The sequence below is a fragment of the Mycteria americana genome, chromosome 14 (assembly GCF_035582795.1).
Source record: "Mycteria americana isolate JAX WOST 10 ecotype Jacksonville Zoo and Gardens chromosome 14, USCA_MyAme_1.0, whole genome shotgun sequence".
Classification (NCBI taxonomy): Eukaryota; Metazoa; Chordata; class Aves; order Ciconiiformes; family Ciconiidae; genus Mycteria; species Mycteria americana.
In genome coordinates, this window is record NC_134378.1 from 2,216,730 (window position 1) to 2,244,603 (window position 27,874).

The 27,874-nt window shown below is 50.5% G+C and overlaps 1 protein-coding gene across 1 annotated transcript; it reads right to left on the reverse strand.

Annotated features, from left to right (window-relative positions):
• LOC142417164 (uncharacterized) lies at positions 1 to 27,868 on the reverse strand. The gene is made up of 26 exons (XM_075517559.1): positions 27,606 to 27,868; positions 26,506 to 26,562; positions 25,703 to 25,785; positions 24,954 to 25,119; positions 24,143 to 24,249; positions 22,581 to 22,808; positions 21,885 to 21,981; positions 21,295 to 21,393; positions 20,114 to 20,275; positions 19,620 to 19,798; positions 18,986 to 19,168; positions 17,913 to 18,057; positions 17,477 to 17,623; positions 17,060 to 17,290; positions 14,723 to 14,916; positions 12,810 to 12,937; positions 12,436 to 12,605; positions 11,450 to 11,629; positions 10,156 to 10,290; positions 9,673 to 9,816; positions 9,086 to 9,217; positions 5,142 to 8,288; positions 3,313 to 3,468; positions 2,781 to 2,894; positions 2,566 to 2,613; positions 1 to 680 (listed from the first exon to the last, which is right to left on the reverse strand). Exons 1-26 carry the CDS (start codon positions 27,720 to 27,722, stop codon positions 393 to 395), a joined length of 6,837 nt encoding a protein of 2,278 aa, XP_075373674.1. The 5' UTR covers positions 27,723 to 27,868; the 3' UTR covers positions 1 to 392.
• Positions 27,869 to 27,874: the final 6 nt, after the last annotated feature.

The window sequence follows — 27,874 nt, forward strand, 5'->3', positions numbered from 1 at the left end:
GTTTTGGAGAAATAAGTTTATTGAAAAAATAAAACCAGACAAAAAGTCTTTGTATACAGTACAGAAATTGACAGGAATAACCTATTGTGGAGGGCGGTGTGGAGACTGACGAGGCATGCTGTGATGGAGTGCTTTGGAACAGGACGAAATTTTACGGGCTCATCAGGTTCATCCTGCTTTTCCAGGCCTATGACTGACCCCATTCACACAAGCCAGCGCCACTTTTGTCCCACTACTGCTTCTGCTGGGGAACCTGCAGTGAACACTGTACTCTGAACTTTTATGTTACTTTGGGACTCATGCCTTGAACCAAACCCCCTGCCACAGTTCACCTGCTGCAGCAGGTCCCTGACTTGGCTCCTACTGAGGCCTTTTGCTGTACACTGGTCTTGTTACCTCGGGTCATTGCTTCTGGCACATGTGGCTGTTGAATGCAATGGCCGTCTCTCGGGACACTGATGGTGCAGAGATAGTAGTGCCAAGTTAAGGTTCAGAGACCGATCCAGCTTCCGGGTCTCTGCCTCCAGAACAGCAGCTTTGGGCTCCCTGACCACAGCTGCTAAGGAGTGAGACAGCTCTTGGTGAAGGTCTGACAGCTCCTGGCTGGTCTTTGCACAGCACTCTATATAGTCCTGCTTGTCTTTCCGTTCTCGTGCCAGCTGCGTCTGCAGAAGGGACACCTGAAAGAGGCAAAAGGCCGAGCTCAGACAAGCCCACGCTCTTAGGACCATCCGTAGCTCCACGGTACCGGCTGTCAGGGAAGACGCACCCTCTAACTCCAGCCCTGACCAACTCTTTGTCCTTGTGCAATGGGAAGTAACAGGTTCCCACAGTCGCCCTGACCTGAACTCGCATCAGCAACAAGTTGAGTTGCTTGCTGGCATACCACTCACACCTACAGCACCGAGACACGGCAGGTATCTTAAAGAGAGAGGTTCCTACAGGATTTGGTAGCCCAACTCTTTTTTTCCAGAGAGAGAGTTGGGCTACTGACACCTCAGTTGCACCCCCTGCTTTTTCCTCAGCAGGAGGACTACTGCTTACGCAAGGTACTGAAGAGCTGCTCTGTTATGATCTGGGTTAAAAACTTGACAGCCAGCACCTGAAAAGGGAGCAAACTCTCCTTTTTCCTAACTGTAGAGCATTTCACAACTGAGCAGAGCATACTTTGCTGAACAACACCCGGGGGGGAAAATGAGCCTTAAAGGACTGCTGAGGCCTCGAAACTCCTCCAACTCTATTCTTTCCTGGCAACACGGAGTTGGGCCTGCTGGGCTTTTTGGTGGGAGAGACCCAGCTGCTCTCACCTCCTGTTAGGTTTGCAGTGCAGCGCAGCCACAGCAGCTCTGGCAGGTTGCCCTCCGCCTGCTCTGGAGTGGAGGAGACGCACCCGGAAAGGAGGACGTCAAAGGCACTTCACAACAAACACTATGCATAGGCTAGGGACCAGCACCGCTGAAGAGAGGGACAGAGCTGACCTCCTCTCTGAAATAGTAAGGGCACCTTTGTGAAACTGGGCTTGGAAGCCTGAAAAACCCTCCCACGCTCTGGTAGGTAACCCAGAGGTACGAGTGGGAGAAGCGGCCATCTGGGAGCATCTGCCAGGAAGTGGGAGATGGAGTTCCAGGTCCGCTGTTGCCCAGACCCGGAGGAGTGCCCTGACTAGCCAGCCGAGGACTATTCTTTGAGCAGAGCACCTCTCTTTTCCTGCTGAACTGCAGAAGCAGGTCCACAGTGCAGGCAGACACAACAGTCACAAGGGCAAGGGGGTTCAGTGAGTTATCTGTAGCAACGGACCTTCAGGCACGGAGGCTTCCTGGTGAAAACACCCTTAAGATTCACCTTGATGGCTTCAGCAGAATTCTTGCCTCACTTGCCAGAGCTAAGCTTCATGTACGTGACTGACATAAATATTGTCTGCATTTTGCCCTGAATGCCTGTGAAGATTCGCCTCCTCAGGGAGGCCAGGGTGTACCAGACCCATACACGTAGACGGAAGAGAAGTCTGGCGACCGCTGCTACTGCCAATACCACTCTCAAAGGACGCAACAGGGTTGAGCAGCTGGAATGTACATTCTTACTCTGATAAAGCAAATGGCCATACAGTGCTTAGGTCTCTGACTCGGTCTGATGCTGGGATCACGATTAGCACAGCATAGCAATACGAGACTAACGCTTGCCTGAAGGCTATAAGCTCTGGCACTGCCTCCCGTCCCTGGCGCTCCGATACGACGCAAGCTCCGCTGCTAACAGAGTCAAGGGAAAATGGAAACAGGCAACACGATGAGTAAGACTCAAGGGGAGCATCCTTAGAATAGTCTCTACTTTCAGGCAAGTTTTCTGAATTTCCTCCAATCCCTCTCCCACCCTGCCTGACCTTTAGGCAACTCAGAGACTAGACCTAGGTGAATGATGTTGTTAGGCCGTGGCCAGCAGGCCTGTCCGACACTGCCCGGTGTACTCGCTTCCCGACAGCCAAACCAAACTCGGGCTGTAGCATCGTGCAAAGTTGTGCCCATCAGTACAGCCATGGCGGCTTTTGATGAGAGCTTTCCTACTCCTCACCTGGTTCTGCAACTCAGCTAATCGACTGCAGCGAGTGTGAGGCTCCTCCTGTGAAGAAAACGCAAGGATTTCTTTTTAGTCTCCAGTCTGGTCAGGGCCATGGTCTATCTGTGACTTCCATTAGGTTTCTACTGAGGGGCTGCTGCCCCTGGGATTTGCCATCGTTCCTCCGTATGGCCAGAGCCTCCTCCCACCAAGTAGGATTCTGTTCTCACCTGGCTAGAAGCAGGCATCTTGTGCTGGTCGGACTCAGAGAGAGAAACTCCACGTGCATCTGGCAGCGACCGACCACGACACTGTCTCTTCAGTCTCCTCCGTTCACGTTCCACCTGCACGTTGGACAGGAGAAAGGGTCACAGAAACCAGCCAGCAAACAAGGAGCAAAAGGACCGCTGGACATCATGGCAAGGAGGTGTCTGCTCAGAGACCGTTAATGGCCCCAGAGAACGTTGGGGACAAAAAGCACGCCACGTAGGCTGTGGAAGGGAAAGAGCAAGAGGAAAGAGTTCCTGACACAAGAGAGTCAAATGTGTGTGTCTGGGGACACTGGGGCAAGAAGGGTGGTACCGGAGTGAATGTGCATTTGTGAAGGCAATGGGGTGCCAGAAGAGAGAGAAATTACAAACGTGTGTGTCCACGGGGGAAAGTGGGAGAGGGAAGGAAACAAGCAGAGGACTCCAGAGTGCTGTCTGTGTTGCATTCCAGAGGACCGCGAGGCTGTGCAGAGGCAGCGAACGCCTGTTTTACCTGCTCAAGAGTCCTCCTGAGCTCAGCATTGAGTTGCTTCAGCTCAGCCTTCTCCAGTTCCAGCCTTGCAACTGCTTGCTGCAGAGATTCCAGCCGCTGCGACAGGAGTCTCTTCTCCGAGAGCCACGATAGCTGCTCCCCTTCTGCAATAGCCTGCTGGGTATTCAGAGAGGAGATGATGTGAGCTGGTGCCACACAAAGGTTAGGAGGGCCAGAATCAACACGTGGGGGAGAGCGACCGGACTCAGGAATGGACAGTGCCAAGGCCCTTCTTCTCCTCCTGGTCCACGGGCCCAAACCACACCCTCTTTTCCTAGGGGCCCTCCTCCAGATCACCTTGGAGAGACGGACTTGTTTGTTCTGGACATGCTTCCTGCTAGTTTGGTTCAGTGTCCCCCATTCTGGTTTTGAGAGAGACTGGAAACATTCCTTTCCTATTCAGCCACTGAATGGTTTTACAAAGGTCTGTAGCATTTCCAGCTCCCTCTCGCTCAGCCATTTCTTGCCCATCAGGAAGACTTCCACATGGACGTGTTCCTCTTAGGGAAGCTTCTTCACATCTTTGGTCATCCTCTTTGACCTTCACTGTATATTCTCCTATCTATAGTGCTACTCCCTGTCCTTGGACAACCAAACAATATGCAACATGCGGGTGAAGCATGTAGTTCTGCAGTGATAAGACGCTACGGTTTCGTTCTCTGTTCGTTCTCTACTGTTACATCATGGTTACAGAGCTGCTCTTTGACAAAAATCACATTATCACCCAAGCCCTGTGCACTGCTCTGAACCGCGTCCAGAGCCACCTCCCCTCTCGTGGGTTTCTTGATGAACTGCTCCTTGAAGCAAGCTCGGACAGCATCTGTACATGTGGTCTTGCTATCAGCACTATACCCATCTCTACGGATGCACCTGCATTACCTGATCTAATGCTGTCGCATACCTGATCTATATGGATGCAACTGAAATCTCCCCTTGTTTTCATGTGGCCTGCCCTTGTCACTTCTCTGCTTCCCATCAACAGATCACAATACCTGTCACCATCCCCATCAGGCTAGTAGTAATATTTCTCAAGTAATGTGTAAATGTATAATGCATAAACACAGTCTTCTATTAGCAGCATTTTTTATATGCCTGTAGACTAACGGAATGCTGGAAGTGCTGGCAGAGCCCCAGGCAAGTCTGCAGCACAGGCTGTCGCAGCTGTTCCACTAGCAGTACCTGAGTCAGGTCGCCTTGGAGAAACCCACACAAATTTGCCTTCGTGCTTTTTGGACTGCGGCACAAGTACATCCTGAATGTGCAACAAAGCCTTTAACCCGATCAGGCAACGGTGCGAATTCCGTTCTTTTTAGTACACCGGAAAAGCTGTACCTCCGAAATCTACATCTCTGAAAGCATCCTCGAAGCACCATCAGCGTGGCTGCTGTTCAGCCATCGTTACAAAATTCAACTAAGTTTAGTACTTTAGTCTGGTCGCCTGCGCCCTTTTTCCTTTCCATGCCAACGCCTAACCGCGACACGTTGGCTAAGCTTGCCTAGATAGGAGAGAAGCCATGACCCACCCCCAAATGTTGGACGTGATGTAATTTTAACGGCAAGCTCTCTATTCTTTCAGTAGTTCTGGGCTTGACAGAAAACATTCTAGCAGGTGAATGGTCTCCGGCCAGAGCTACACAGACAGGCAAGCCTGCTGGCCGCAGTCACCGTTTCTTTGGCCAAGAAGCAGGTCATCTATTTATGGGAATGTATATTCCCATATCTTTATGGGAAGCATCTTTAGGAGCCTTTATAGACATGTGAGTTGACTGATGATGGATCACAGTGCTTACCGGAAGATGAAACCGGTCCTTGTCCCTCTCTGGAACCATACCCTGCAGGACGGCTATTTCTTCCCTCAGAGTCCCATTGGCCGTTTCGCTCTTGGTAAGGGCAAGAGTCAGTGCTTGTGCCTTCACTTTCCATTCGATTTCTCTGCTTTCGGTCTGCTTCAAAATAGCAATCACACGCTCCAATTCTTCCGCCTTTGCTTTCCTCTCATCTTCCAGCTGTTGGGTTAGCTCCTTCTGCCTTTTCAAGAGACGGTCCCTCTCCTGGAGAACTTTCCTCTTCTCTGCTTCCTCTTCCTCCCATTTTTGGAGCCTCTGGAGTTGTTTCTTTAGGGTCTCTTCATCTTTCCATCGCAAAGCTGATGTTAATTGTTTCAGGAGTCCACTCTGCCTCCTCAGCTCCTGTTCTCTCCCTGCCAGAGTCTTCTCTAAATACCTGACTCTGTCTCTCTGGTGCTCGATCTCTTCATCCTTCTTTGTCAGAGTCTGCCGAACATGCTGGAGATCTTCCCGAAGACCTCTGATTTCCTCTTCTAGCTCTTTTTGCTCACCTTGAGCCTTGGTCTCTCCTTCCCTCTCATGCAAGGCTTCTTCCAGGAGCTCCTCTTGCTGTCTCTGGTGTCTACCCTCTTCAGTCTTCTTGGTTAGCCTAAGCTGGAGATTCCGCAAGGTCTTCAGTTCTTCTTCTTGGCGCTGCAGTTTTTGCGTAAGGGTTTCATCATCTTCATCTCTCTTCCTCACCACTTCCTCAAGCAGATTCACTTGCTTCTGGCATGATGTTAGTGCTACTTTCATGCTTTCTTCACAAAGCTGGAACATGTTCTTTTGCTCTGTCTGCCTGAGGAACTCCAAACGGTTCTTCTTCACTGTTTGGCTCATTTCGTCTAGATCCTGCTCTAGACTCTTGGCCTGCTTGCCTTCTAACTCCTTCTGCTCTCGGAGGTCCTGGACTTGCTCTTGCAAAGACACTATCTCTTCATCTCTAGCTTCTAGAGAAGATTCAGCATACTCTAGTTTTTGCAGTATGGCTTTAGTCTGCATCGCTGCCTCCTCCTTTTGCTGTTGAAGCTTCGAGATAGCCTCCTCCAGAGCTTCTATCTTTTTTTCTCTTTCTTTCAGAGTCAGTTTTGTTGCTTGAAGATTTGTTTGCTCAGCTTCATGCTTTTCCTCCTTTTCCTTGCATGCTTCATGTTGTTTTCTAAGGGATAACATTTCTTGCTCTTGTTCCTTTAGTGCCCCTTGAAGATGCTGCAGAATTGCCTTCTGCTGTTCAGTGTCTTGTTCTTGTTTTCGTAAGGTCTCAATTACTTCCTTCTGAGATTCAATCATGAAATCCTTTTCTTTCAGGATTGCCTTAGTGCACTCCAAGTCTCTGTGCAAGACATTCATCCGTTCTTCTGCTTTTTCCTCATAGTTCCGTGTTTGTTGCTTTTGGATGTCTATGAGTCTGTCCTTTTCTTTTAAGGTTTCTAAGGTCTGCTCCAGCTGGTCACGGACAGTCCTGAACTGCATTCCCATGACTTCTTCAGCTTCCTGGATTTGCTTTTGTTGTGACTCAAGCTCTTGATCTTTCTCAGATAAAGAAACTGTCATCTGTTCTACTTTACCACGAAGCTCTTGCAGGTGCCCCTCTTGCTGTTCCTTGTACTGCTGCAAGAGTCTTAACTGATCCCTTTGAGAATCACACTCACTCTCTCTGTCCCTAAGAACTGCCCTCAGGTGTTCAAGGCTTGTATGTAGAGATTTCACATGTTCTCTCTCCTTTTCCAGTTCTTGGATCTGCTGAGTCAGAGACATAAGTTCTAAGTTTTTCTCCTTCAAGTTTCCTTTCATATGATCAAGATCCATGAGCAGATTTCTCACTTGTGAGGCACCGTGTTGTTCTAGAATCATTATTTTCCCCTCCTGGCATTTGATCTCCTGCTCCCTCTCCTCCAGCTCTTGGCTCACCTTGCTGACAGCAGTCCTCTGCAATTCTAACTGCTTCTCCAGCTCCACTATCAGTTCTTGCTGGTGCCTGATCTCCTGGTCCCTCTCTTCCAGCTCTTGGCTCACCTTGCTGACAGCAGCCCTCTGCAATTCTAACTGCTTCTCCAGCTCCACTATCAGTTCTTGCTGGTGCCTGATCTCCTGGTCCTTCTCTTCCAGCTCTTGGCTCACCTTGCTGACAGCAGTCCTCTGCAATTCTAACTGCTTCTCCAGCTCCCGTATGTGTTCTTGCTGGGATATGACCTCCTCTTCTCTGTCCTCCAGCTCTTGGCTCACCTTGCTGACAGCAGTCCTCTGCATTTCTTGCTGCTTCTCCAGCTCCTGTATGTGTTCTTGCTGGGATATGACCTCCTCTTCTCTGTCCTCCAGCTCTTTGCTCACCTTGCTGACAGCAGTCCTCTGCATTTCTTGCTGTTCCTCCAGCTCCGTTATCACTTCTTGCTGGTGCCTGATCTCTTGGTCCCTCTCTTCCAGCTCTTGGCTCACCTTGCTGACAGCAGTCCTCTGCAATTCTAACTGCTTCTCCAGCTCCACTATCAGTTCTTGCTGGTGCCTGATCTCCTGGTCCTTCTCTTCCAGCTCTTGGCTCACCTTGCTGACAGCAGCCCTCTGCAATTCTAACTGCTTCTCCAGCTCCCGTATGTGTTCTTGCTGGGATCTGATCTCCCAGTCTCTCTCTTCCAGGGCTGTGTTCATTTTGCTGACAGCGATCCTTTGTTTTTCTTGCTGCTTCTCCAGCTCCTGGATGTGTTCTTGCTGGGATTCCATCTCCTGTTTTTTCTCTGTTATGTCCTTAATAACCTGATTGAGAGTAGTTTTATGCATTTCTTTCTGCTTTTCCAACATTCTCATCTGTTCCTGGTACAACTTCATTTCTCCCTCCCTCTCTGACAGGATGGCAGTCATATGAGTGAGGTTCTCCTGCAAAGCTTTTACCTCTGCTGCCTCCTTCTGTAGCATCTGCATTTTCTCCCACTGCGTTTCCACTTCCTCGCTTTTAATTTTTAAGATAGACAATGTAGCTTGCAGTTCTTGTTCAAGGGAGTGATTCATATCTGTTGCTGTGTTTGCTCGCGTTTCAGAGGCTGTGACAGATTCCTGAAGAACTTTTATCTCCCAGACCAGTTTTTCATTAAGTGCTTGCAGTCTGTCCCGTTCATGCTGCAAAACAGGGAGGAAAAGATTCAGTAATTCCATCTAGGTATGCTTGCTTTTCATACTAGATTGGAACTCCTGCTCCAGTGGCAGTCAAGGGCTGAGGTTCGAGCTTTTTCAAGTCCAGACTAAGCATGATTTAGGCAGTGGCATGATGATGTTCTCTCTAGTAGGGAGGAAAGGAAGAGAGAACAACCCCAACATTTGATTACACCCCACCCCACCCCCTTTCTTTTTTTTTTTTTCTTTTGAGAACAACGCCAACATTTCCTTTACCTTTTTTTTTCTTTTTTGGACTCACGGTCAGATCACAGCCTGTCATTCTGTGTTTCAAATCAGGACTAGTTTTCCCCTTGCAGACATACATATTTAGCTGGATCAGCACTTTTGTTTCTCAAATGTCTCTCTTCTTTCCCCACTGTCTGCTCGCAGATGATGGGCAATGGTGAACAGCTTTCTATTCTTAGCAAACTTTTTCTTCTCACCCCTTTTTCCAGACCCAGGTATTTAGAAATCTAACTATGGATTTGGACACAAATAATCGCCAAAACCATGCAATGTAAATAGAGACAAGGTTGACAATTACTTTGACTGAAGCTTCACGGGCAGAAATCTTCAGAATTGAGGAAAATAAGCACCCTGAATCATAACGCAGTTTTATGTGGCTATGGCGTCTTTTCCGACTTATTTGGAAGAACGCAATTGGAAAAGTGAAACCAAAAAACAGGTTGCTCCTTAGAATTATTAACAGAAGGCCAAAAAATAGGTAAGAAATGGCCCTTCACGGCATCTGCCAGCCTCACCAGGACATCCCTTCTTTGCTTCTCGGTGCTCTCGAGTTTCCTTTCCAAAGACGCCACCTCCTGATGCAGAGTCATAGCCTCCTCCTTTAGAGACTCTTTGGAGGCTGCTAGCTGAGACAGCAACTCTTCCACCTCAAGGAAAACATAACAAAGCAGTCAAAGACTACAGCTTGTCACTGTCAGCCATACCATATACTGTCAGGAAAGGGAAAGAACCACTTTAAATTTCACCCCCTCATGAGAGTAGCAGGTTCACAATGGATACAGCTGACTTGTTTAAAAATCTAAGTGGGTCACCACGTTCATCTGAAAAACCACCTTAAAAAACAAGGCTAGCAGTAGCAGGCCAGCAGAAGCCCCTTCTGGTGATTGCTGGCAAACAAACAAAAGGACTAGCCCATCTGGCCAGGGCAGCAGCTGAGATTCAGCTGACCAGTAAGTCTCCTTCAGACCAGCTGAGCTGGAGGCCACAGTATGATGGCAGGCAGAGGGATTAGCCCATCAGCCTGCTGCTCTGCAATGGAAAGGCAAGAAGGGGAAGAGACCACCTGGTTGATGGCTGGAGTAGCTACTGCTGTTTCAGTCACCTGTTTCTGCAGAGCATCCCTCTGCTGAAGAAGGATATTCATTTCCTCTTTGATGGCTTTGATTTCTTCCTTGTGCCTCTTCTCCACTGCCTTCATCTTACTCTGAGTTTCCTGCAGCTCTGCTTGCAGCTTTTCTGTGATGTTCTGCAGACACAAATGGAGAGCAAGTTACTGGCACCTGTCATCAGGTCCAGCCTTTTTCTCCTTCTCTCAAAATCACATTCATTCAGCCACTTCTTGCTGCTTTTCTACCCAGCTCTGCTTCCATTGTGACCCTTCCTTCCCGTTGCTGATCTCTGGAGCTTAGCAGGCTCTGTGCTTTCCGTGCCTGCAGTAGTCCTTGCCTCCTCAGCCGCAGGACTTAGGGTTTATTGCCTTGTTCCTGCCCTTCGCTCTGTTACCTGGCGCTCTCAGCCTCTCTCTCGGCTTCCCTCCAATTGCCAACTGCCTGTTCTTTCCACCTGCCCTACTAGTCAGATTCACCTGCCCATTCTCTTGCTGCTCTTTCACCTCCTGCCTGAGCTGCTGTAGCTGCTGCCAGGCTTCTCTTAGCTCTCCCTGAGTTTGCAGTAGCGTCTCTAATAAAGCAGCCTTCTCACTCTCCTTTTCTAGCAGGACCTGCACAGCAAGAAAGAGAAGACGGCTTTAAGCTTCCCATACAGAATTAGCGTGACAAGACTCAAAGACTGATGGGCTCACACGTGCCCAAAGCACTGTGCTGCTGGTCTCCTAGGTCCTGATCTGCCCACTTGGAGGCACGGGTTCCTAAGTGCGACTGGCTTCAGGACGAACATGCTCCATCCCCGGTCCATCTGTGATTGACTCTCCAGCAAACTCTTAGTCATCTAACCCAAAAAGGTGTGGCATTTCTCAAGTGTCTCGCCTTGCTGGGGAGGGTACATGTCCCTCGTCTCCTGCTGTGTCCCGTTTGTCTTTCAGTAGCGACTCTTGCACCTAGTTAGCAGTAGAGAAAGTGCAAGGCTGCCAGAGGGCTGAAGCTAGCAGCTCCTTCAGAAAACTCATGTATTCTAAGTGGGGTTTGGTGAAAATTACTTCAGTGTTAAGGTATTCCGTAGACTTTGGGAAAGCACTGGCACGACAGGGACACACTGTCATCTCTGAGCGCTGCCCTGTCATTTCAATACCTGTAGACACAGCTGGGGGTACTGCTGTCCCTAGGCAGCCTGCATAAAGAGGACTTTGCGTAGGACACAAGGAGGACTCTCAGCGTGGGACAGGCTTGCTTGGGCACAGGAGATCTGGGCACAAACCAGCTTACCAGCAAGTGACTTAAAACACAGCCCAGAAGACACCTCTGTGTTACTGCTCAGAAATACTTCAGATTTAACAAGATTTTTCTTTTGCCGACAATCCTGCTGCGCCCCTCCCTGTCCCCCCCCAGACAAAAACCCCATCCTCATGGGGATTCAGTCCTGCAGACTCAGTTTGGTCTTTCATGGAGTTAAGGCTATAAATGCGTATCAGGAAACATCAAAAGAGGACCGTTAAGAGAACGGTGAAGATACTCTGAGGCAAGTCTTACGAAAACCAGAATACAACAGCAGCACAAAAATCGAAAACGAAAGGTGACATTTCTGCCTGGCTTCCTATGAGAGGTCTCATTCCTAGTCCCAAAGATAGCCCTGCACGCCTTTCACCTCACCACATTCAATGCAGAAAACAGGTAGGGCACGCTCCACACAGCCCGATATCCAGCCAACTCCCACAGCTCTAGCCTTGAAACAAACCACACAAATTCTCCTTTCACAGTCTTTACCTCTTGCTTGGCATTTTCGACTCTGCTTCGTTCCTCCTCTTGTTGAGCCTGCATGGTAGCAACTTTCTGCTTCATATCAAACAGCTGCTTCTCGTGCTCCCCTTCGGTCTCTGCCTTCTCCTTTTCCCATTGCTCCAGCATCCTCTGCAGCTCTGAATGGTGCCCTTCCCGCTCGCTTGCCTGATGAGGGGGGGAAGAGACTTCAAGATGACGTCCCAGCCAAGCTCCTCAAAGAAATGTGAAGCTTCATCCCTCCCACAACCCCCCACCTCAAGAGTGCACAGCAGTGGCTTTGTGCTCTCCATAAATCATGTCCTGTCAAGGAACTTAAAAGGAGGGTCAGCAGGTGGAAGAAAAGGAGATGTTACCTTCCCCTCTCTGATGGCTGCCCGTTTCCTAGCACCTCCCTCCTCAGGATTTCTCTCCACTCTCAGAGTCTCTAGGTTCAAAGCTCACCTCCCTTTTCATCACTGAAAAGCTGCAGAGGGACTGCAGGGTGAGGAAGAGACCAGTACCCTCCTGCCCTAGTCACGAGACAGGCCACCAACTCAAGTACCAGGAACAAGGGGCCTGTTCCATATGCTCCAAGGCCAAAGGTAATACCTCTGTCAACCCTGAAAGGGCGGAAAGGAAGGAACCAAGTTGCCGTGACTGCAGTTGCCGGCAATGTCCGGAGTCTACTTCGTGGTAGACGGGAGTCTGGTAAGATCCCAGCCCTTTGCTGCCATGCTTTGGGTGGCGACCACCCAACCCTCTGTTGACCTCGTCTCACGCCCACACTGAATCCGTGCCTGCATTTACCGTCCCAGCACAGTCCTGTGGGTCTTCACGTGCCTTCAAGTACGAGCCATCGGCTCTGCTGCCTGGCCTAGCAACGTGTGGCCTACGACAGACGATTGCTGCCGTTTCGCACGCTCAGGCTATTATTCTTCTAAAGCCAGCCCACAAAGCTTGCTTGAAGAATTCCGAAGCATAACGTTTCCTACCAGGTCTTGCAGGAGCTTGTTTATTTCCACTTCGTGCTCACTTTCCCGAAGCTTGAGGGTGGTGTTATACTGCTGTTCTGTCCGCGAGAGCTCTTGCGCCATGTCTTCCCGTTCCTGCTTCATGAGAGATCTCTCTGCTTCCAGCTCACATTGAAGGCACTTCACTTCCGCTGCAAACACGACAAATGGCAAGCTTCAGAGTCTACACAAACAGTGCTTCTGACTTACTGACCTTAAGCCATTTGAATTGCAGTGTAGGAGGGATCTGCCTCCAGCTCCTTCACTCCTCAGAAGCACTGCGGACAGAGAGCTGTTTTTATGCCACCTTCTCTAGGGAGGGGGACCACCGGAAACAAAGCACACGAGGCTCTCACCTTGTATCACCTCCTTGGCCTGCGTAACTGTGTGAAGTCGGATTTCAAGCTGACTCCTGGTGATCTCCAGCTGAGATAAGTGCTGCTGAGCCTCAAACAGGCTGGATTCCAGGGTCTCCTTCGCTGACCTGCAAGTTGGGAATACGGAGAGAAATTAGTTTCTTGCTCCTGACACCCACAGGGAGCTGTTCCGGTAAGGAGTTGTTCAAGATCCCTACACCTGAGTATGGAAAATGGGTTGCATGGAAACGTGTATACAGAAAATGTATTTCTGCCATTTAAAATAGCCACGCAGGCCCCTCCGAGGGAATGCCCCGGCTTTCCTTATGAGCTAGCCTAACACAGGAAGCCCAGCCAAATTCGATCTCAATAGCCACATCTTCAATCGCTGTTGTCTGATCTATGACGTGCAGGTAGCTGTGCCCACAAAGCCTGTGCCAGCAAGCAAAAGCCCAGCCTCTGCTCACAGCCCGATTCTCATCAGCACTTCCAAGTTGCTCTGCAGGGGGACAGAGTAAGAGTATTTCCCTGGCTGACCTGTGACTTTTTAATGCTGTTCTTAGTGCAGGTATAGGTAGGTCATTTTCCAGACTCCCTATGGTTCAAAGGGACTAAAGAAAGACAGCAGATGATACAGCAAAATCTCATGCTTGTAGCAGCATTTGTAAGAAATCAGAACTAGATTTTATCTGAGCAAGCACTACCTGAAAGGAGAGACAGGTATCCTTCAGTTTAAACTGTTGGAAGTTCAAGAGAAAAACTTGCTGCCTTTATTTCAGCACTGCTAACTAAGTAGGCAGTAGCCCAAATGACTCGTCGCTCTTCAAAAGGGAAGTTGTGGTACCGCAGAGGCAAATTGTTGCATCCGTAGACTTCAACCAACTGCTGCTGCGTATGACACACAGGCTTCTGGAACCAGGAGCTGCAGTTACCTCCCTGACCTAGCACAGCGTCCGGTGTGCCAGGTTCCTACAATACACAGCAGTGCCTCACTAGTGCAGGGATGCAATCAGGATAACGTCCTCCAAGGTAAAGGGGCACCTGAGTGGTACAGCAATAAAACCCACAACAGAAGGACTTCCCTACTTCAATGGACAATGGAGGATGTATCTTCAAGACGGAGAACAAGCACATGTTTCCAATTATGCCAATCTCTGGCAGTCCAAAGTAAACATGTTAAAAAAAAAAAAAAAAAAAGAAAAAAAAAGGAGCTGAACATTTAATAATTTAATAACAGCCCAACAGCTGACCCAACATAATTCAGCTGGATCACATCAGAGAAGCTGGAGCTCAGAAGAAGCAGCAGCTCTCAAGAAACACACCGAGTCAAACTGGTGTTCATCAGCCTTGCTAACACCATACTCTGGAGTGGTAAAGGGTAAAAGTCAAGAAGCATGACAAACAATCTCCAAAGTACCATTTGTAGAGCTCTGCAAGGTCAGGAGTCTTCTAAAAAACACCTAAGAGGAGGACAAACATCTCGATACTTTTCTTTCTTTTCTTTTTTTTTTTCCTTTTTTTTTTTTTTTCCTGGAAAAGCAGAACTTGTCCAAAGCAGAACCAAAACCAGAGAGAAACTTCAGGTTTTAGTAAACATCTGCATGGTTTAATTATTACTCAGTTCAGAGGCAAGTTGGCTCGCTTTGGACTTCACACAGGAACGTGCAAGGGGGCATAAACATGAGCCCAAGGCTCAGGAGAGCTTTGCTAGCTTTAGCTGTCAGAAAAATAACATTCAAAGCATGGTATACTGGGGGGGTTTTTTTGCTCAAGATTCTTCCCTTTTCTGTCCATGGAAGGTGAAAACATCTGAAAAGCACACAGCATGCAACACATCCTCGTGTAACGATTACCACCTTTATAATTACAGACCTTAAATAATGTCCTGCCTAGGGTCTCTTCCCTGCCTTTACCTGGCCTCTGCCAGCTGCTCTGAAAGGCCTTGTCTGTCCCGCTCCGTGGCTGCCAGTCGCACCTCCAGGGCAGCCTTCTCATGCGCCAGCAGTTCCTTCTCTTTGGACGCCTTGGCCAGTGCGTGCCCTTGGCGAGAGGACTCCTGGCGCAACTGCTCCAGGCCACTGCTAGCCGACTCTTGCTGGCGGGAAACCTGAAAGCGGGACAAAATGCAGTTAGAGTCCTTTCTCTGGAGTTCTGTGCAGAGCCAGACAGTGCCACTTCTGAATCAGCTAGAGGAGAAAGAGCTCCTGTGCTGTGGGCTGAAAGTTTAAGAGCATCTGCTATATACCACACTCATGCCCTGGGCTGCCCAAAGGCACTGGCACTGTTAACTTGAAAGGGACGTGTAAGGCCCTGCTGGGTTGCCTGGGACCAGACAGCTCCTTCACGACAAACACACATACCCCAGACTCCGTGTTTTCATGCAAAAACACTGCATTTGCCAGAACTGCCACCTTGCCAACTAGAATTCTATCAGAATCTAGTCCAGTGCTGGCAATTTTCAGGGAAGGGTGAGCAAAAGCAACTTTGCTCGCTGAAGAAAGTGAAAATACATGTGGTTTCTCCTTCTAGGAAAAAAAAAGATCAAGGTCTCACCTACTTCAGTGTGTAAAGCAGTTGGATGCAATGAGGGGATGCTTAGCCCTTGTGGTGAGCAGTGCCATTTAGTGATTGATGAAAGCCTGGCTGATGTGGCCAAAGAGACGGTAGACTCTGTTTGTACAGTACTTCATGTCAACAACACGGTTTACTTGTCTGACACAAAGAAGTTGCCTACTATACCTTGCCGGTATTCAAGCTTGAAGCTTCACCGTGATTTTTTAGGTTTTGTCTTCAGTGCAACACCTCTGCTGGCTACTTGCCAAACATACCACGTACTCCAAAACTAAGACTCTCCAACAGAGAACAGACCATCAGAAACAAACAATTCTCTCAAAGTTATCCCACAGCACCCAAGATTGCACATTATCTAACTGACAGTTACAGAGTTCGTCCAGACTGAAGAGTCTTGTGTGATCACCTATTTCTCACCTTCTTCCTCAAAGCCTAAAGAGGCTCTAACAATTCATAGAATCATCACATCATTTAGGTTGGAAAAGACCTTTAAGACCATCAAGTCCAACCATAAACCTAACAATGCCAAGTCCACCACTACACCATGTCCCTAAGCACCACATCTACACGGCTTTTAAATACCTCCAGGGATGGCGACTCAACCACTTCCCTGGGCAGCCTGTCAAGCAACGCTTGACAACCCTTCCGGTGAAGAAATTTTGCCCAATACCCAATCTAAGCCTCCCCTGGCGCAACTTGAGGCCGCTTCCTCTCGTCCTATCACTCGTTACTTGGGAAAAGAGACCACCACCCGCCTCCCTACAACCTCCTTTCAGGGAGTTGTAGAGAGCGAGAAGCTCTCCCCTCAGCCTCCTTTTCTCCAGGCTAAACAACCCCAGGTCCCTCAGCCGCTCCTCATCAGCCTTGTGCTCCAGAGCCTTCACCAGCTTCCTTGCCCTTCTCTGGACACGCTCCAGCCCCTCAATGTCTTTCTTGTAGTGAGGGACCCAAAACTGAACACAGTATTCGAGGTGCGGCCTCACCAGCGCCGAGTACAGGGGCACGATCACTGCCCTACTCCTGCTGGCCATGCTATTTCTGGCACAAGCCAGGATGCTCCTGGCTGCCTTGGCTACCTGGGCACACTGCTGGCTGATATTCAGGTCCTTTTCCCCCAGGCAGCCTTCCAGCCACAAACTTGCCTGTATGTCTTAAAATACAACGTCAACAATTTCAAGATGTCATTCCCATTCTTAGCAATACAAGACAGCAGACGTTGACTTGCAGCTTCGTCCCACTCTCTAGGCTCAAACAAACGGAGTTTTGAAAGTTGCAGGCTTCACACCAAGAAGCATAAAGAGAAACATGCAGCCCTGCTTTTTGCCTCAGAAGAAGGATTCGGAGCTACACAGTTTGTTTCCTTTGCCACACGCGAGAGCAGCAGCCCCACTCAGATTCGTGGACAACACAATCATCTCTGCAGCTTATCCAAAGGCAAAAAAGAGGCCAACACAGGCAGGTGGATTCAAAGAACTGTAGAAGCAGAAGACAACTCGGAGAATTGCAGAACAGCTCTGCAAGCCATCCACACACTTCCAAAAACGAGCAAACAAAGCCTTCTGACCTCCAGCACTACCAAGTGTCTCCTTGGCAAAAACACTGCAGAATCCCACAGGTCACAGCTTCCCTGAGCCAAGCAGCCAAAAGCCCACCCAGAAGCACCAGGTTTTTGGTCTCACCTGACTAAGTTTCTCTTGGGTTTCTTCCTTCTCCTCGGCCAGCAGCGTCAGCTCTACCCGCAGCCCCTCCTGCTGCTCCTCTGCTTTCTTCAGCAGCTGCTCCAGGTGGGCTTTCTCTGCGCAGAGCTCCTCGTTTGTTCTTTTATACCAGTTCAGCTCCTCCTGCTCAGAGATCTTTGCTCTCCCCATCTCGTCCACTTTACCTGACAGAACTTCATTCTCTTGCTCCAGCTACAATCACAGAAGCACAGAGGAAATAACATACAGTAAGATTTACTCTGTAGGAGGTTTGCCTTGGACAGAAAAAGGAACAACATTTCCATATTCACTCAGTCATACTGTCAGAAGGCAAGAAGTCTGAGAAGCAGCAGCAGCTGGAGACCAACACCTGGCAAGATCTTTGGCAACTCTGCTCACCTGCAGCACAAGTTTGTTCAGTTGCACTTTATCCAAGCCAAGAGCTTCATTGATACTGCTCATGTTCGCTGCTGCAACACGTAGATCCGCTATTTCAGCACTCAGCTTATTCTGAGCCCCTGTCAACTCTGCTACTGACTGCTCTGCCTGAAGAGACAAAAGAACAACGTGACAACAAAGGCAGGAAAATCCCTGACTCCAAGCAGCAACTCCACATCCCCTGTGTGTCTCTGACATACTCCCAGTTCAGCGCTCCCAATAAGCACGGGGGGACTGACTACCCCAAAGAGCTTGTGTGGTCTGATCGACGTTTTCCAAGAAGGAGGAGGACGACAACGTTGTCCCTGTCTTCTACTGCCAGAAACAGCATCTGTGGTGGTCTTGCTATCACTACTCCCTCTCCCACAAGTGCTACCTAGCAATAAGGTGACCGTACCTTCTCCAGTGCCGTGGTAAGCTCCTGCTTCTCTTGCTTCAGCAGATCCCTCTGAAGCTGCGATTCCTCCAGTGTCTCTCTCGCCACTACCAACTCACTCTGTAATAATGAGTGTTTTCCTTCAAGTGCAGCTAAGTCCTGCAGTCTATGAGAAGGGGAAGGAAGGACAAACAAGTTTTTAATGTAAAAACATCCTCGTTTCCAAAGCCAAGACTACATACTACGTCCCAGGTACGGCAGTTTGAATGCTTTCCAGCAGCTTTCTGTTTACACCTAAAGAATGCTGGAATTTCCTGACTAGAGCTGCATCACTCACTACGTCATCGACGCAGCTGAAACGTGCGTCGTTGGGAAAGTAAAACGAGCTTCCAGAAACCACAGAAGGTTTCCAAAAAGCTCAGGTGCTCTCAACTTCACAGCTTCCTGCCTGTTAGTTCTCTCTCTCCTTTTTGATACATTGGATACAAGACTTTCCAAAGTTCTTCTTTGGGTCAGACAGACTTTTGAAGCCCAGATTAATATTCCCACAATTACTCTTGCCTTCAGCAGTGAAACGATGAAAGAGCCTGCAATCTCTCTGGGGAGGAGATGTGTATGAATTTCCAGGCCAATAATCAGAGGATCACAGGATGAATCAGGCTGGCAGGGACCCCAGGAGGCCTCCAGCCCAATCTTCAGCTCAAAGCAGCTGGGCTCAGCTATGGGATCAGTCCAGGTTGCTCAAGGCTCCGTCCAGCTGGGGCTTCCAACCTTCCAGGGATGGACTCTACGCAACCTCTCTGAGCAAGCTGTTCAATTTTTGTTCTCCTTAAATCCAGGCTGAGCCTCTCTTGTTTCAGCTTAAGCCTGTCATCAACTACTCTGGGCAGGTTTGGAATGGCTTTTTTAAAGGGTCATAAAGAAAGTACAAGGAGGCAGCTACGCTGCATGTCAGTAGGCAGCCAGACCTGCCCACGCGCTCCCTGCGCCCTTCTATGCTACAAACGATGAGCGTGCAAAAGTCATTCTTTTACGGTGGGCCTCCTAGAGTCCAGCAACGCCCACCCCTGCCCAGAGAAAGCTTGAACACTCACAGGAGCTCCTGGTCACGACGCGCTCTCTCCATCGTCTGTTGCTGCTCCACCTTTTCCCCCTGGGCTGAATCTTCCTTCAGCTGCAGTTCAGTGTTACTCTGACGCAGGCGCGAGGCTTCTTGCTCCGTTACTTCCAGCTGGTGCTGTAGCTCTTCCCTGGTCTTCTCGAGCCTTGCACAGTCGCTGCAGAGACAAGGCTCAGTTAGAAGAATGAAGCGGCCTGCAGAGTCACGGAGCCCATTTTCATCATTCCAGGACGGAGTTGTGGGGAGCACGGTAAGGAAGAACTTGCTCTTCCCCTCACAAAGTGACTGAAGAGGGAAAGAGAAAGGCAGGCAGGCTTTTGCCTTCATTCCGTGAGAAGCAGCGGCTAGGAAAGGGCACCCAAAGAACAGAATTCAGAGAAGCAGCACGTCGAGAGGGAGGCACCTTGTATGCCAACATCGCGCTCAATCTCCAAGACAGCCTCAGGATTCACAGCAGAGCACGAAAAGCAGTGACAGGAGGATGCCAAAGTGCCCAACAGAGGCAGACACGCAGTAGGGCAGGCACGGTCTTTGCCCGTAACACCTCTGCACTGCCAGAACCGGAAGCAGATTGCCTCTAGGACGCAGGAGAAGGAGGAAACACGCACCTTCTGAGTGCTTCTACCAGAGACTGGAGGTGCTGCCGGTGGCTGCTGGACGTCTTGCATTCCTCCTCCAGTTGCTCAAGCCTTTGCTGCAGCTCGCTGCACTTCTCTTCTTGCTGTCTGTGCTGGTGCTGCAGGAAATCAATAGAGTCCTGCCTGGCAGAAAGCTCTTCTTTTAGGGCCTGCAAGGAATGGGCAGGGAAAGAGCACAAACAAGCAATAAGGAGCAGGGAAGACGGCTCCAGATAGCTGGGAGAAGCAGCAAGCAGAGACACAGCTCATCTGAAGGCAAAAGCTGTGATGAGGGGGTGGAGATCAAGGAGAGAAAAGCAGTAGAACACAGAGCCGGTGAGACTGGCAAGGCAATACGGTACCAAGAGTGGGAAGGCTAGAAAGAAACAGGCTAAACTGGCTCAGTAAATGGAAAGGTTTCAAGCTAAGGGAGGCATCAGCAGCTGAGCCTGTGGCCAGTGGTGAAGACAAGCAGCAATTCTCACCTGTGTTGCTCCTCGCCTCCTTGCCAGCGCTTCCTGAACCAATACAAAGGCGTGCTCTGCGTCAACGGAGCTCAGGCAAGAGAGGATGTTGCTAGACTCTGCATGCTGGGAACTGTCAGTGCAGAGAATGCTGACCGTGCTCTCACTGTCATCCAACACCACCTGAAAGCCCACATCAAGCTGTTACTCCTTGCTCACGCTGCTTGGTTTTCTTTACCTATTTCTCCTTTTTCCCCCCACTGCACCCTAGCGTCATTAAAAACTCAAGTCTCTCATTTCTTCCGTCAGCAAAGAAGTTTTGTCCCTGTGGCCACAAGTACTCCAGGGATTTCTGAATACAGCTACTAGAAACAAGGCAAAACAAGCGTGCAGTGCCTGGAGGCTGCCTGAACGCTCAGTGTCTTGAAGCTCTCAGGAATTATTTTGGTCTCCTTCAGCTTCTCAGAGCCACGTACACGAGCCCCAGACCAACACTGGAAACAGCAACGAAAGGAAACATTAACACTGCCCAGGGAAGAAGGAAGCTGAGGAATACTGGAAAACGGCAATCAAAAACCCAATGTTTGTAATGACTCCGAGCAGCAGCACCAGAGGGTAAAAATGACTACCTTATGTAGGGAAAGAACTGACTTTGTGAGAGGCTGTGTAAAAGATCTGATGATTAACCCCCCCCCCCCCTCCATAGAGTGAAGTTTAGGACTAAGCTTTGGGGTAACTTGAACACTTGGACCAGTGGTGATTCTGGGGAAATAATAACGGTCACTGAAGGTAGAGTGAAGGAGCAGAGTTGGCAAGTGCATCGATTGAGTCAGTGACCTTTCATAAAAATCTGAAGAACAACAGAGTCATTGCTCAAGGAGGGTGGGGGAAGCCTCCAAGCAACACTGCAATACAGATGTCAAGGGGCCAACTCAGAAAGCACAGTCCAGGAGAGACCTTAGCGAGACGGTGAAGGCAAAGGTGCTGAAACTTCTAGCGACTCAGCTGCAGTGTCACAGGACAGCCAACTCGGAAGTCATAACAGGCTTTATGTCAGAAAAGCGGTATAAAAATGAAACAGCCAGTAGCAGCTAACGTGGACAGTACACAACATGCCTATCTATTCCCCGGGCTGGTCTGTTGCCTTCCTCAAGTACAGTTCAATCCAACTTACAGGGATGTGGTCCCAACCCTGTACTCACCTCCGTTATATCTTTTATCAGCTTTTGGAGGGAAAGATTCTCTTCTTTGGTGCTTTTAGCCAAGGAAGCTTCATATTCTTTCTCTAACCGACTCGCTTCCTGAGAACAGAATAAGGAAAGGCTGGGCAGGGAAGAGCTGCTCCCCTCTGTAGCAGTCCCACCCTCAGTGGCACTGTCATGCCGGTAAGCCTCAGCCCTAGTGATTCCAGTAGATTCCTTCCCCTATCTATTCCATCTCTTCTTTGCTAAAACTAAGAAGAGAAAGACCAACAGCTAGTTTTTATAGACTGCTATGAAGCTGTCAAGTCCAAGGAACTTTGACCCCTAGAGACTTAAAGTCACAGGCAGAACAGCATTGGTGCAACCCCCCTGAGGAAGACACCCGAGTTGTCTGCAGCTCCCCTGCCACTGCCTGCACCTGCACTGACTCCACACGTGCCGAACACACAAGGAATATTTTGGCAACGTGCCTGATGTTCCCATACAGGTAGCATCTTGACCGCTCCTTCTCTTGAGGAAGCCACACCTCTTTGTGCTAAGGCTGGGGAGCAAACACTGGGCTATCGCCCAGCTCTAAAGGTAAAACATACTAGAATCTCCACAGTGTCGTTAAGCGTTTTCACGGTCTCCTCCTTCTCCTCGTTCTGCCTCTGAGACTGTACGAGCAAGGCTGAGAGCTCCATCACCCTGAGAAGAGAAGGTCCACGTGCCATTCCAAAAGCGCTGCACACCATCACCTGTTAAAGAGCTGAGCAGCTCCCAGAAGCACAGCAGAGAAAGTTCAACCCAGAAAATACAGCAAAGGCAGCGTCCACCTCTACAGGTTAACGTGCTTGACGCTGCAAAATGGCACTTCTTGCCCCAAAGGCCTCCTGCACTCAGCCTTGCAAGGAATTGTCAGGACAGAGGTGCTACGTTGCTTATGATGGCCCCGGGCAAATTCCTCCCAACTCCTTTAGCACAGCCCTTTTGCTGGGTACCAAAAGGGCTGTCCAAGAGACAGAGCTCTCTTTAGGCTGCTCTCAGTTTCTCACCAAGAATCAGTTAACAGCAAAAACATCGTAATATGCAACCTCTTTTCCAGCCTTGTCTTACTCAGAAGAGCTTCTGTCAGTCAGTCGTTTTTTCTGTCCTTTCTGTTGAAGGCAAGAGTTTGACTAGGGACAGAAACAAGGCTGTGCACAAGGGGTGTGTTTTAAACGTGAACACAGCCGCTCATCCAGGAATCCCAGAAGCAGCCACAAAAGCCATAACGTTGGTACTAGCAAAGTTTAAAACACCTTTACCTGTCCTGAAGCTCCTTCTTCTCCAGGTCCCCCTTGGCTTGCAAGCACATCGCTTCCCGAGCCTTCTGGTTTGTTTCCTGTTCCGCCTGCTGCTGTGCCAGATCCTTCAGGACAGGTCTACCCAGAGCGACGGACTCCCAGAGCTGTACACGGGAGTGCAGGCGCGAGCAGTTTACAAGTACAGATCCAGAAAGCCTCATTTGCTCTGCCTTCAGCTCTGACAAATCTCTGAAGAAGAATACAGAAAGAGCTCATGTTCACACCACCACCTCCATCAGCTGACTCGCTTCTGAAGCCCGTAATTGCGCAACAGTAAAAGCTGGCAGGAAAGACGACAGCTCCCCTGGGGACGAGTCATTCACCTGACACTCTGGGATCAGGACACACCTTGACAGTTGAGCAAGGAGTCTACTGGACCGCTGAGGAATGAGTCTGTTCTCTCCTCAGAGATAAGGAGGCACAGCCTTATGGCACAGCCAGAAGGCTTCAAGGACCTCTAATTACTCTTATGAATTGTTGCTCCTGCTCTATCCTATTAGCGGACTCTAATTATCAGTAACAGATGCCAGGAATTTTACCCAGGTCCCCAGCTTTTACACCTAGGGGATCGGCCTTAAGCGACCTCTTATTATCAGCACTTGGACTGCTAAGAGGCTCGTGACAATATCCACATAAGAAACGTTTCAGGAAGGTGGTGTGAGAATAAGCCTGGAATGCTGTAACAAAAAAGCACAAATAATACAAGAATTAAATAGTAGGCCAGGCATACTCTCACATCAAGGAAAGCTTCTAATCAAATCAGATAAATGGCTGACAGCCACCCAGAGTCTGAAATTGCATGCTGGCACCAGAAGAATGTACTATTAAGGCTACACTATTGTTGTTTGTGTAGAAGGCAACTGTGAGAAAGAAACCTCGGGGAGTCCAGGAGCAAGACAACAATCATAAAAAGAGGCATCGAACTAAGCAAAATACATTGGATAAATGCAGTACCAGGTGGAGAAGCTATTCTTTCTCTCAGCAATGTTGGTACAGGAATAAGCGGATACCAACTGACCAGAATAAACGAGCGGATACAAACTGACCGCAATAAACGTAAGCTGGAAATGAGAAGGAAAAAGTATATATAGATATATATATTCATGAATGATCTTTCCACCAGGCGCAGTGGGAAAAGAAACTCAGGGAGATTTAAGGCAGATTTTCATCATTCTATGAAATGGACTGCTCTACATGCTGCAGGCACAGCTTTGGTGAGTCTCTTCCAAGGTGTCCACGTATGCCTGTGTCTGTGTCAATACGCCCAAACATCACCACAGTCAAGTTATCTCTTCGGGGCCTCGGCATTGCTTATAGCCGAGCCCCTCAGTTTTATCTGAAAACCAGCATCACACAACAGGATTCTGAAAATAGCCTAAAGCATTCTTAACGGCATTGCTGCAGACTCCCAAAGGAGAAATCGTATCTTTAGCTGCAACTAAGGTAACATCGAGGCTCCAAAAGCAGGTGTGACGGGAAGCTACGTTTTCTCTGCAAGAGATCCAGCCTTCACTTCTACTCACCGGTCAGTGGCAGTCTTCATTTCCAGGAAATGACGGCGGAAGGTTACCACCTGGCGCCATAGGCTGAGTAGACTGTTATGGTCACCCCTTACGTAGTTGTCGTAAAGCTAAACGTGCAAAGACAAAAAGAAATGCCAATTCAGCCTTCACTGTCACCGTACAAGTCTTTCAGACAGCAGAGAGTACAACCACCATCACCAGCTCTCCTTTAATAACTATTGCAACGGGGGCATCAAGGACTGAAGAGCCACCACGGAAGCATCCTCAGTAGACCTGCCACCTGACTTCAAAGAAGGGAAGATCCACGCTTCTCCCCGCAGGAGTGGATATCAGCGCCTTGCAGAGGTGTCTAGCGGTCTTGGTGGAGGAAGACAAAACCAAGCCCCTCCAAGAGCAGTGTCAGATTTGCTCACAACAGGCTCCTGGTAAGGGAAAGGGAGGCCTGTCTTGTTCTTCTGTTGGCTACTCTGAATGTGAAAACACACAGACCTCTCTGGTCTCCACTGCCCTAGGCGGAGAGGTAAGAACTCTTAAAAAAAGACGAGCGTTCACGTGTGACTGCCCTGCAGTGCCCAGCAACGGCAAGCCTTTGCCCATAAGCCCGAGTACTATGGTCACAGCAGGCGGGCATCTTCCATCACCACAATTTGCTGGCACTCCTCCATCTCACACCCCTGTCTTCTGCTGGTCAACACCAATACACCCTCAATGTAGCCACAGCTTTCACACAGCAAGTTCTCTGTGACAGGAGTAAAATGCGTTCTCATTCCACTCTGGCATCACATCTGACGTTCCCGTAGCCTACCCTTACCTCACGTTCATTGCGCCATTCGCTCTCCTTCAATTCCAGCTCCTCCCGGGCCCTCATCCAATCCGCCGTCAGTTTTCCAACATCTTCTTTAAGGGCTGAATTAACCTCATTCGCTTTACCGAGCTGCTCCCGCAGGAGGCTGTTCACTTCTGCCAGATTCTCACACCTTGGAAAGGGAGAAACAGCAATGAGGTCACTGAACAACTGCTGTCCACAAGCAGCATCCCCGTGATTTTCCAGCTCCCTCAACACTGACTTTGCTGTCAAACGGAGAGGCAGTACAAGTGCTTTCTAGGATTAACTAAGATCTCTCTGTGATGGCAAACTCATTTGCTTCTCCTTGCTTTAAGCCTTCAATTTCCACCTACAGTTTCAGTTTCCCCTTCCTCTTCAACTTCGACGATGCCCACAGTTACCGTCTTGCCTCCCCTTCGTGCTGTCTGATCCCTGGATGCATCATCTTTCTCCAGCATTCTCCCGAGTCCCTCACCTCCTCAACCACAGAATCATTTAGGCGGGAAAGGGGCCTTTAGGCGGGAGGTCACCCGGAACAACCCCCCGCTCAAAACAGAGCCATTCAGCACACAACACTATTACTGCACCACGGAAAACAGCTTGCGGACCTTTCTCCTTTCAAAGCGGCTTGCCGAACCGCTTCCCCTGGGGACACCAGGCAGCACTGACAGGTTTTCCCTCACTTCCATGAGCACCCAGGATACCAAGTATGAGGGAACGCTTCTTCCTTTTACCTTTGCTGCTCCTCTTCCAACCGAAGCAGTGCTTTCTCCAGGCTGTGGTCTTCTGCGGCTTCCCACCTGCCTGGAAGGGCTCCCTTAAAAAGAAAGGAAACGCCTAGTCAAATCTCGTGCTCCCTTCGCTACTGTGGCATCCATCGCTTTCCCCTCCATTTGCTGGGTATCTCAGAAGCTCGTGCCTTCCTCCAGGCATAACAGTGTCGTGACTACGGAGAGGAAGGGAGGGGAAGGGCGTTGCTCAATGCAAGTAGCTCTCCTCAGTCTCCCACTGTTGCACTCTCACAGCTAGGTATCCCCAGCTCCTGACTGCAAGTGCTCGCTTCGACTTGAAGCCTGGGAACGCTCTCCCACCCTCCGACCCTTCGTTTCCGAGGTTTACTTCAGCCGCGAAGCAGAAAGAAAAGCACAGAGCCAGCTCTGTATGTTGAACGCCAGCATTCTTGCCCTCCAAATCGCTGTTGTTTCTACCGATTCTTTTTCCGAGACAGCCGTATAACGTAAGGGGCAGTCTAGCCCTCTCCTGAGACCTAGGACAAATGTTACGCCAGCAATAAAGCACTCTGTCACAAACCTAAAATCCTTCCTGACAGGGGTTTCTGGACTGGCATTTCTGGGACTACTGGCTGCTCTGAGAATGGCAACCGGACAAAACACTGACGGGCAAACTTACAGCGCTTCGTTAAACCCTCAGGCAGCAAACTCTGTCGTTTCCTCTGTCATTGCTTTGGGGGGCTTTTTTTGCTCTGCGCTAACGAACGCTACGTCCACAATCTTTAGTTAGCAGCCTGCACACTCACCCCTCCTGCTTCCAGTTGCTGCCGCAGCTCTCGGCACCAGGTCCGGTACTGCAGGACCTAGGTGGATACGCAGAAGGAAGATGAGCGAATGCAGCTTGTAAGAGGCTCGGCTCCTCCTGCATTAGCTTGTCTCTAAGTCCAAGCACAGCACGTTTCACAGTGCTGCCGACGATACAGTCAACAAGACGTCGTTACGATAAGAGGGAAGCTTCACTTTCTCTAACATTAAAGGAAGCGAGACAGGGTTTCTTTCACACGTAGTGCTGCCTGCTCATCCTGAGGCAGCCTCGGCAAGCAGAAGGATGGGACAGACTGAGAGAGCCATGCCTGGCCCATGGCCACCACGTGCCCCAAATCAGTATGGCCAACGGGCTCAAAGTCCAGCGGGTCCCTGAAGTCAGAGAAACGAGCCTTCAGAATTGCTTTGCAGCATTTAGCACGTCAAGTCGGTTCTGACCGCAGGCCTGCCCAGCCCCTGCACACTGCGGGTTTCTGTGCCGCTGCAGAAGACAAGCACGGCAAGAAAAGCAGGACGACCTTACCGACAGCAGCGGTGCCGCGACCACCGTCGGGCACGGGGCCGGGCAGGGCACGGCCTGCCCCGACCCTCCGCCCAGGCCTGGCACCCTCCCCGCTGCCAGCGCTCCGGCGCCCCGGGCCAACCCGGCCAGAGCTGCCTGCCTCTGCCCGGGGCCGCCCGAACCCCCCCGCCGGCTCGACTCCTGCCTCTGGGACAGCCCCCCGCTCCCGTGGCCAAACAAAGGCGTCCGCAAGCCCGGCATCTCGGTTTAAGCACGGAAAAGAGCGACCGAGAGAGGGGCGCGGGAGGGGGACGGCGGCAGGGCTCGGCGCCTAGCACACCTCGCGGGGCCGGGCCGGGCCGGGCCGGGCCGGACGGAGCAGGGCGGCTCCCGGGGCCTCCCCCGAGCTCTGGGCTCGGCGCCGTCCCGCCCGCGGCAGCGCCGGGGAGGGCCCCTCGTTCGCCCCCCGAGATCTCCGCCGCCGAGTCCCCCCTCAGCGCGGCGCGGGCGGCCCGGGCGCCTCGCCACCGCGGCCCGTCCCCGGGCAGCTGCCCCCGGGCAGGCGCCCCTGCTCCTCACCTTCGCCTGTAGCTTCCGCACCAGCACCGCTTGCCGGTGCTGCGCCTCCTGCGAGCTCTGCAGCTGGCGCTGCAGGGAGGCCTGGTTCCGCGTCGCCTCCCTGGCCCCCGTCGCCATGACCTGCTCGCCAGCCGGGCCCGCCGCCCGCGCGGCTCCTCCCCGCCGCGGCCCCAGCCCGCCGCCTGACAGGCCCCGCGGCGGGGGCTGCTCGGCGGCCTGCCCCGGCGGACCGCGCTCAGGCGGCCCCGGGCCGCGGCCTGGCGCCTGCC

Bases quoted from the DNA above. Each gene is read 5' to 3' on its own strand.
- LOC142417164 (XM_075517559.1), bottom strand. From the start codon at position 27,722: ATGGCGACGGGGGCCAGGGAGGCGACGCGGAACCAGGCCTCCCTGCAG. The intron at 14,917-17,059 runs GTGAGACCAAAA...TCCCGCTTTCAG, and splicing joins CCCAAGAGAAACTTAGTCAG to GTTTCCCGCCAGCAAGAGTC. The intron at 12,938-14,722 runs GTAAAGGCAGGG...CCCAACTTGCAG, and splicing joins GAGCAGCTGGCAGAGGCCAG to GTCAGCGAAGGAGACCCTGG.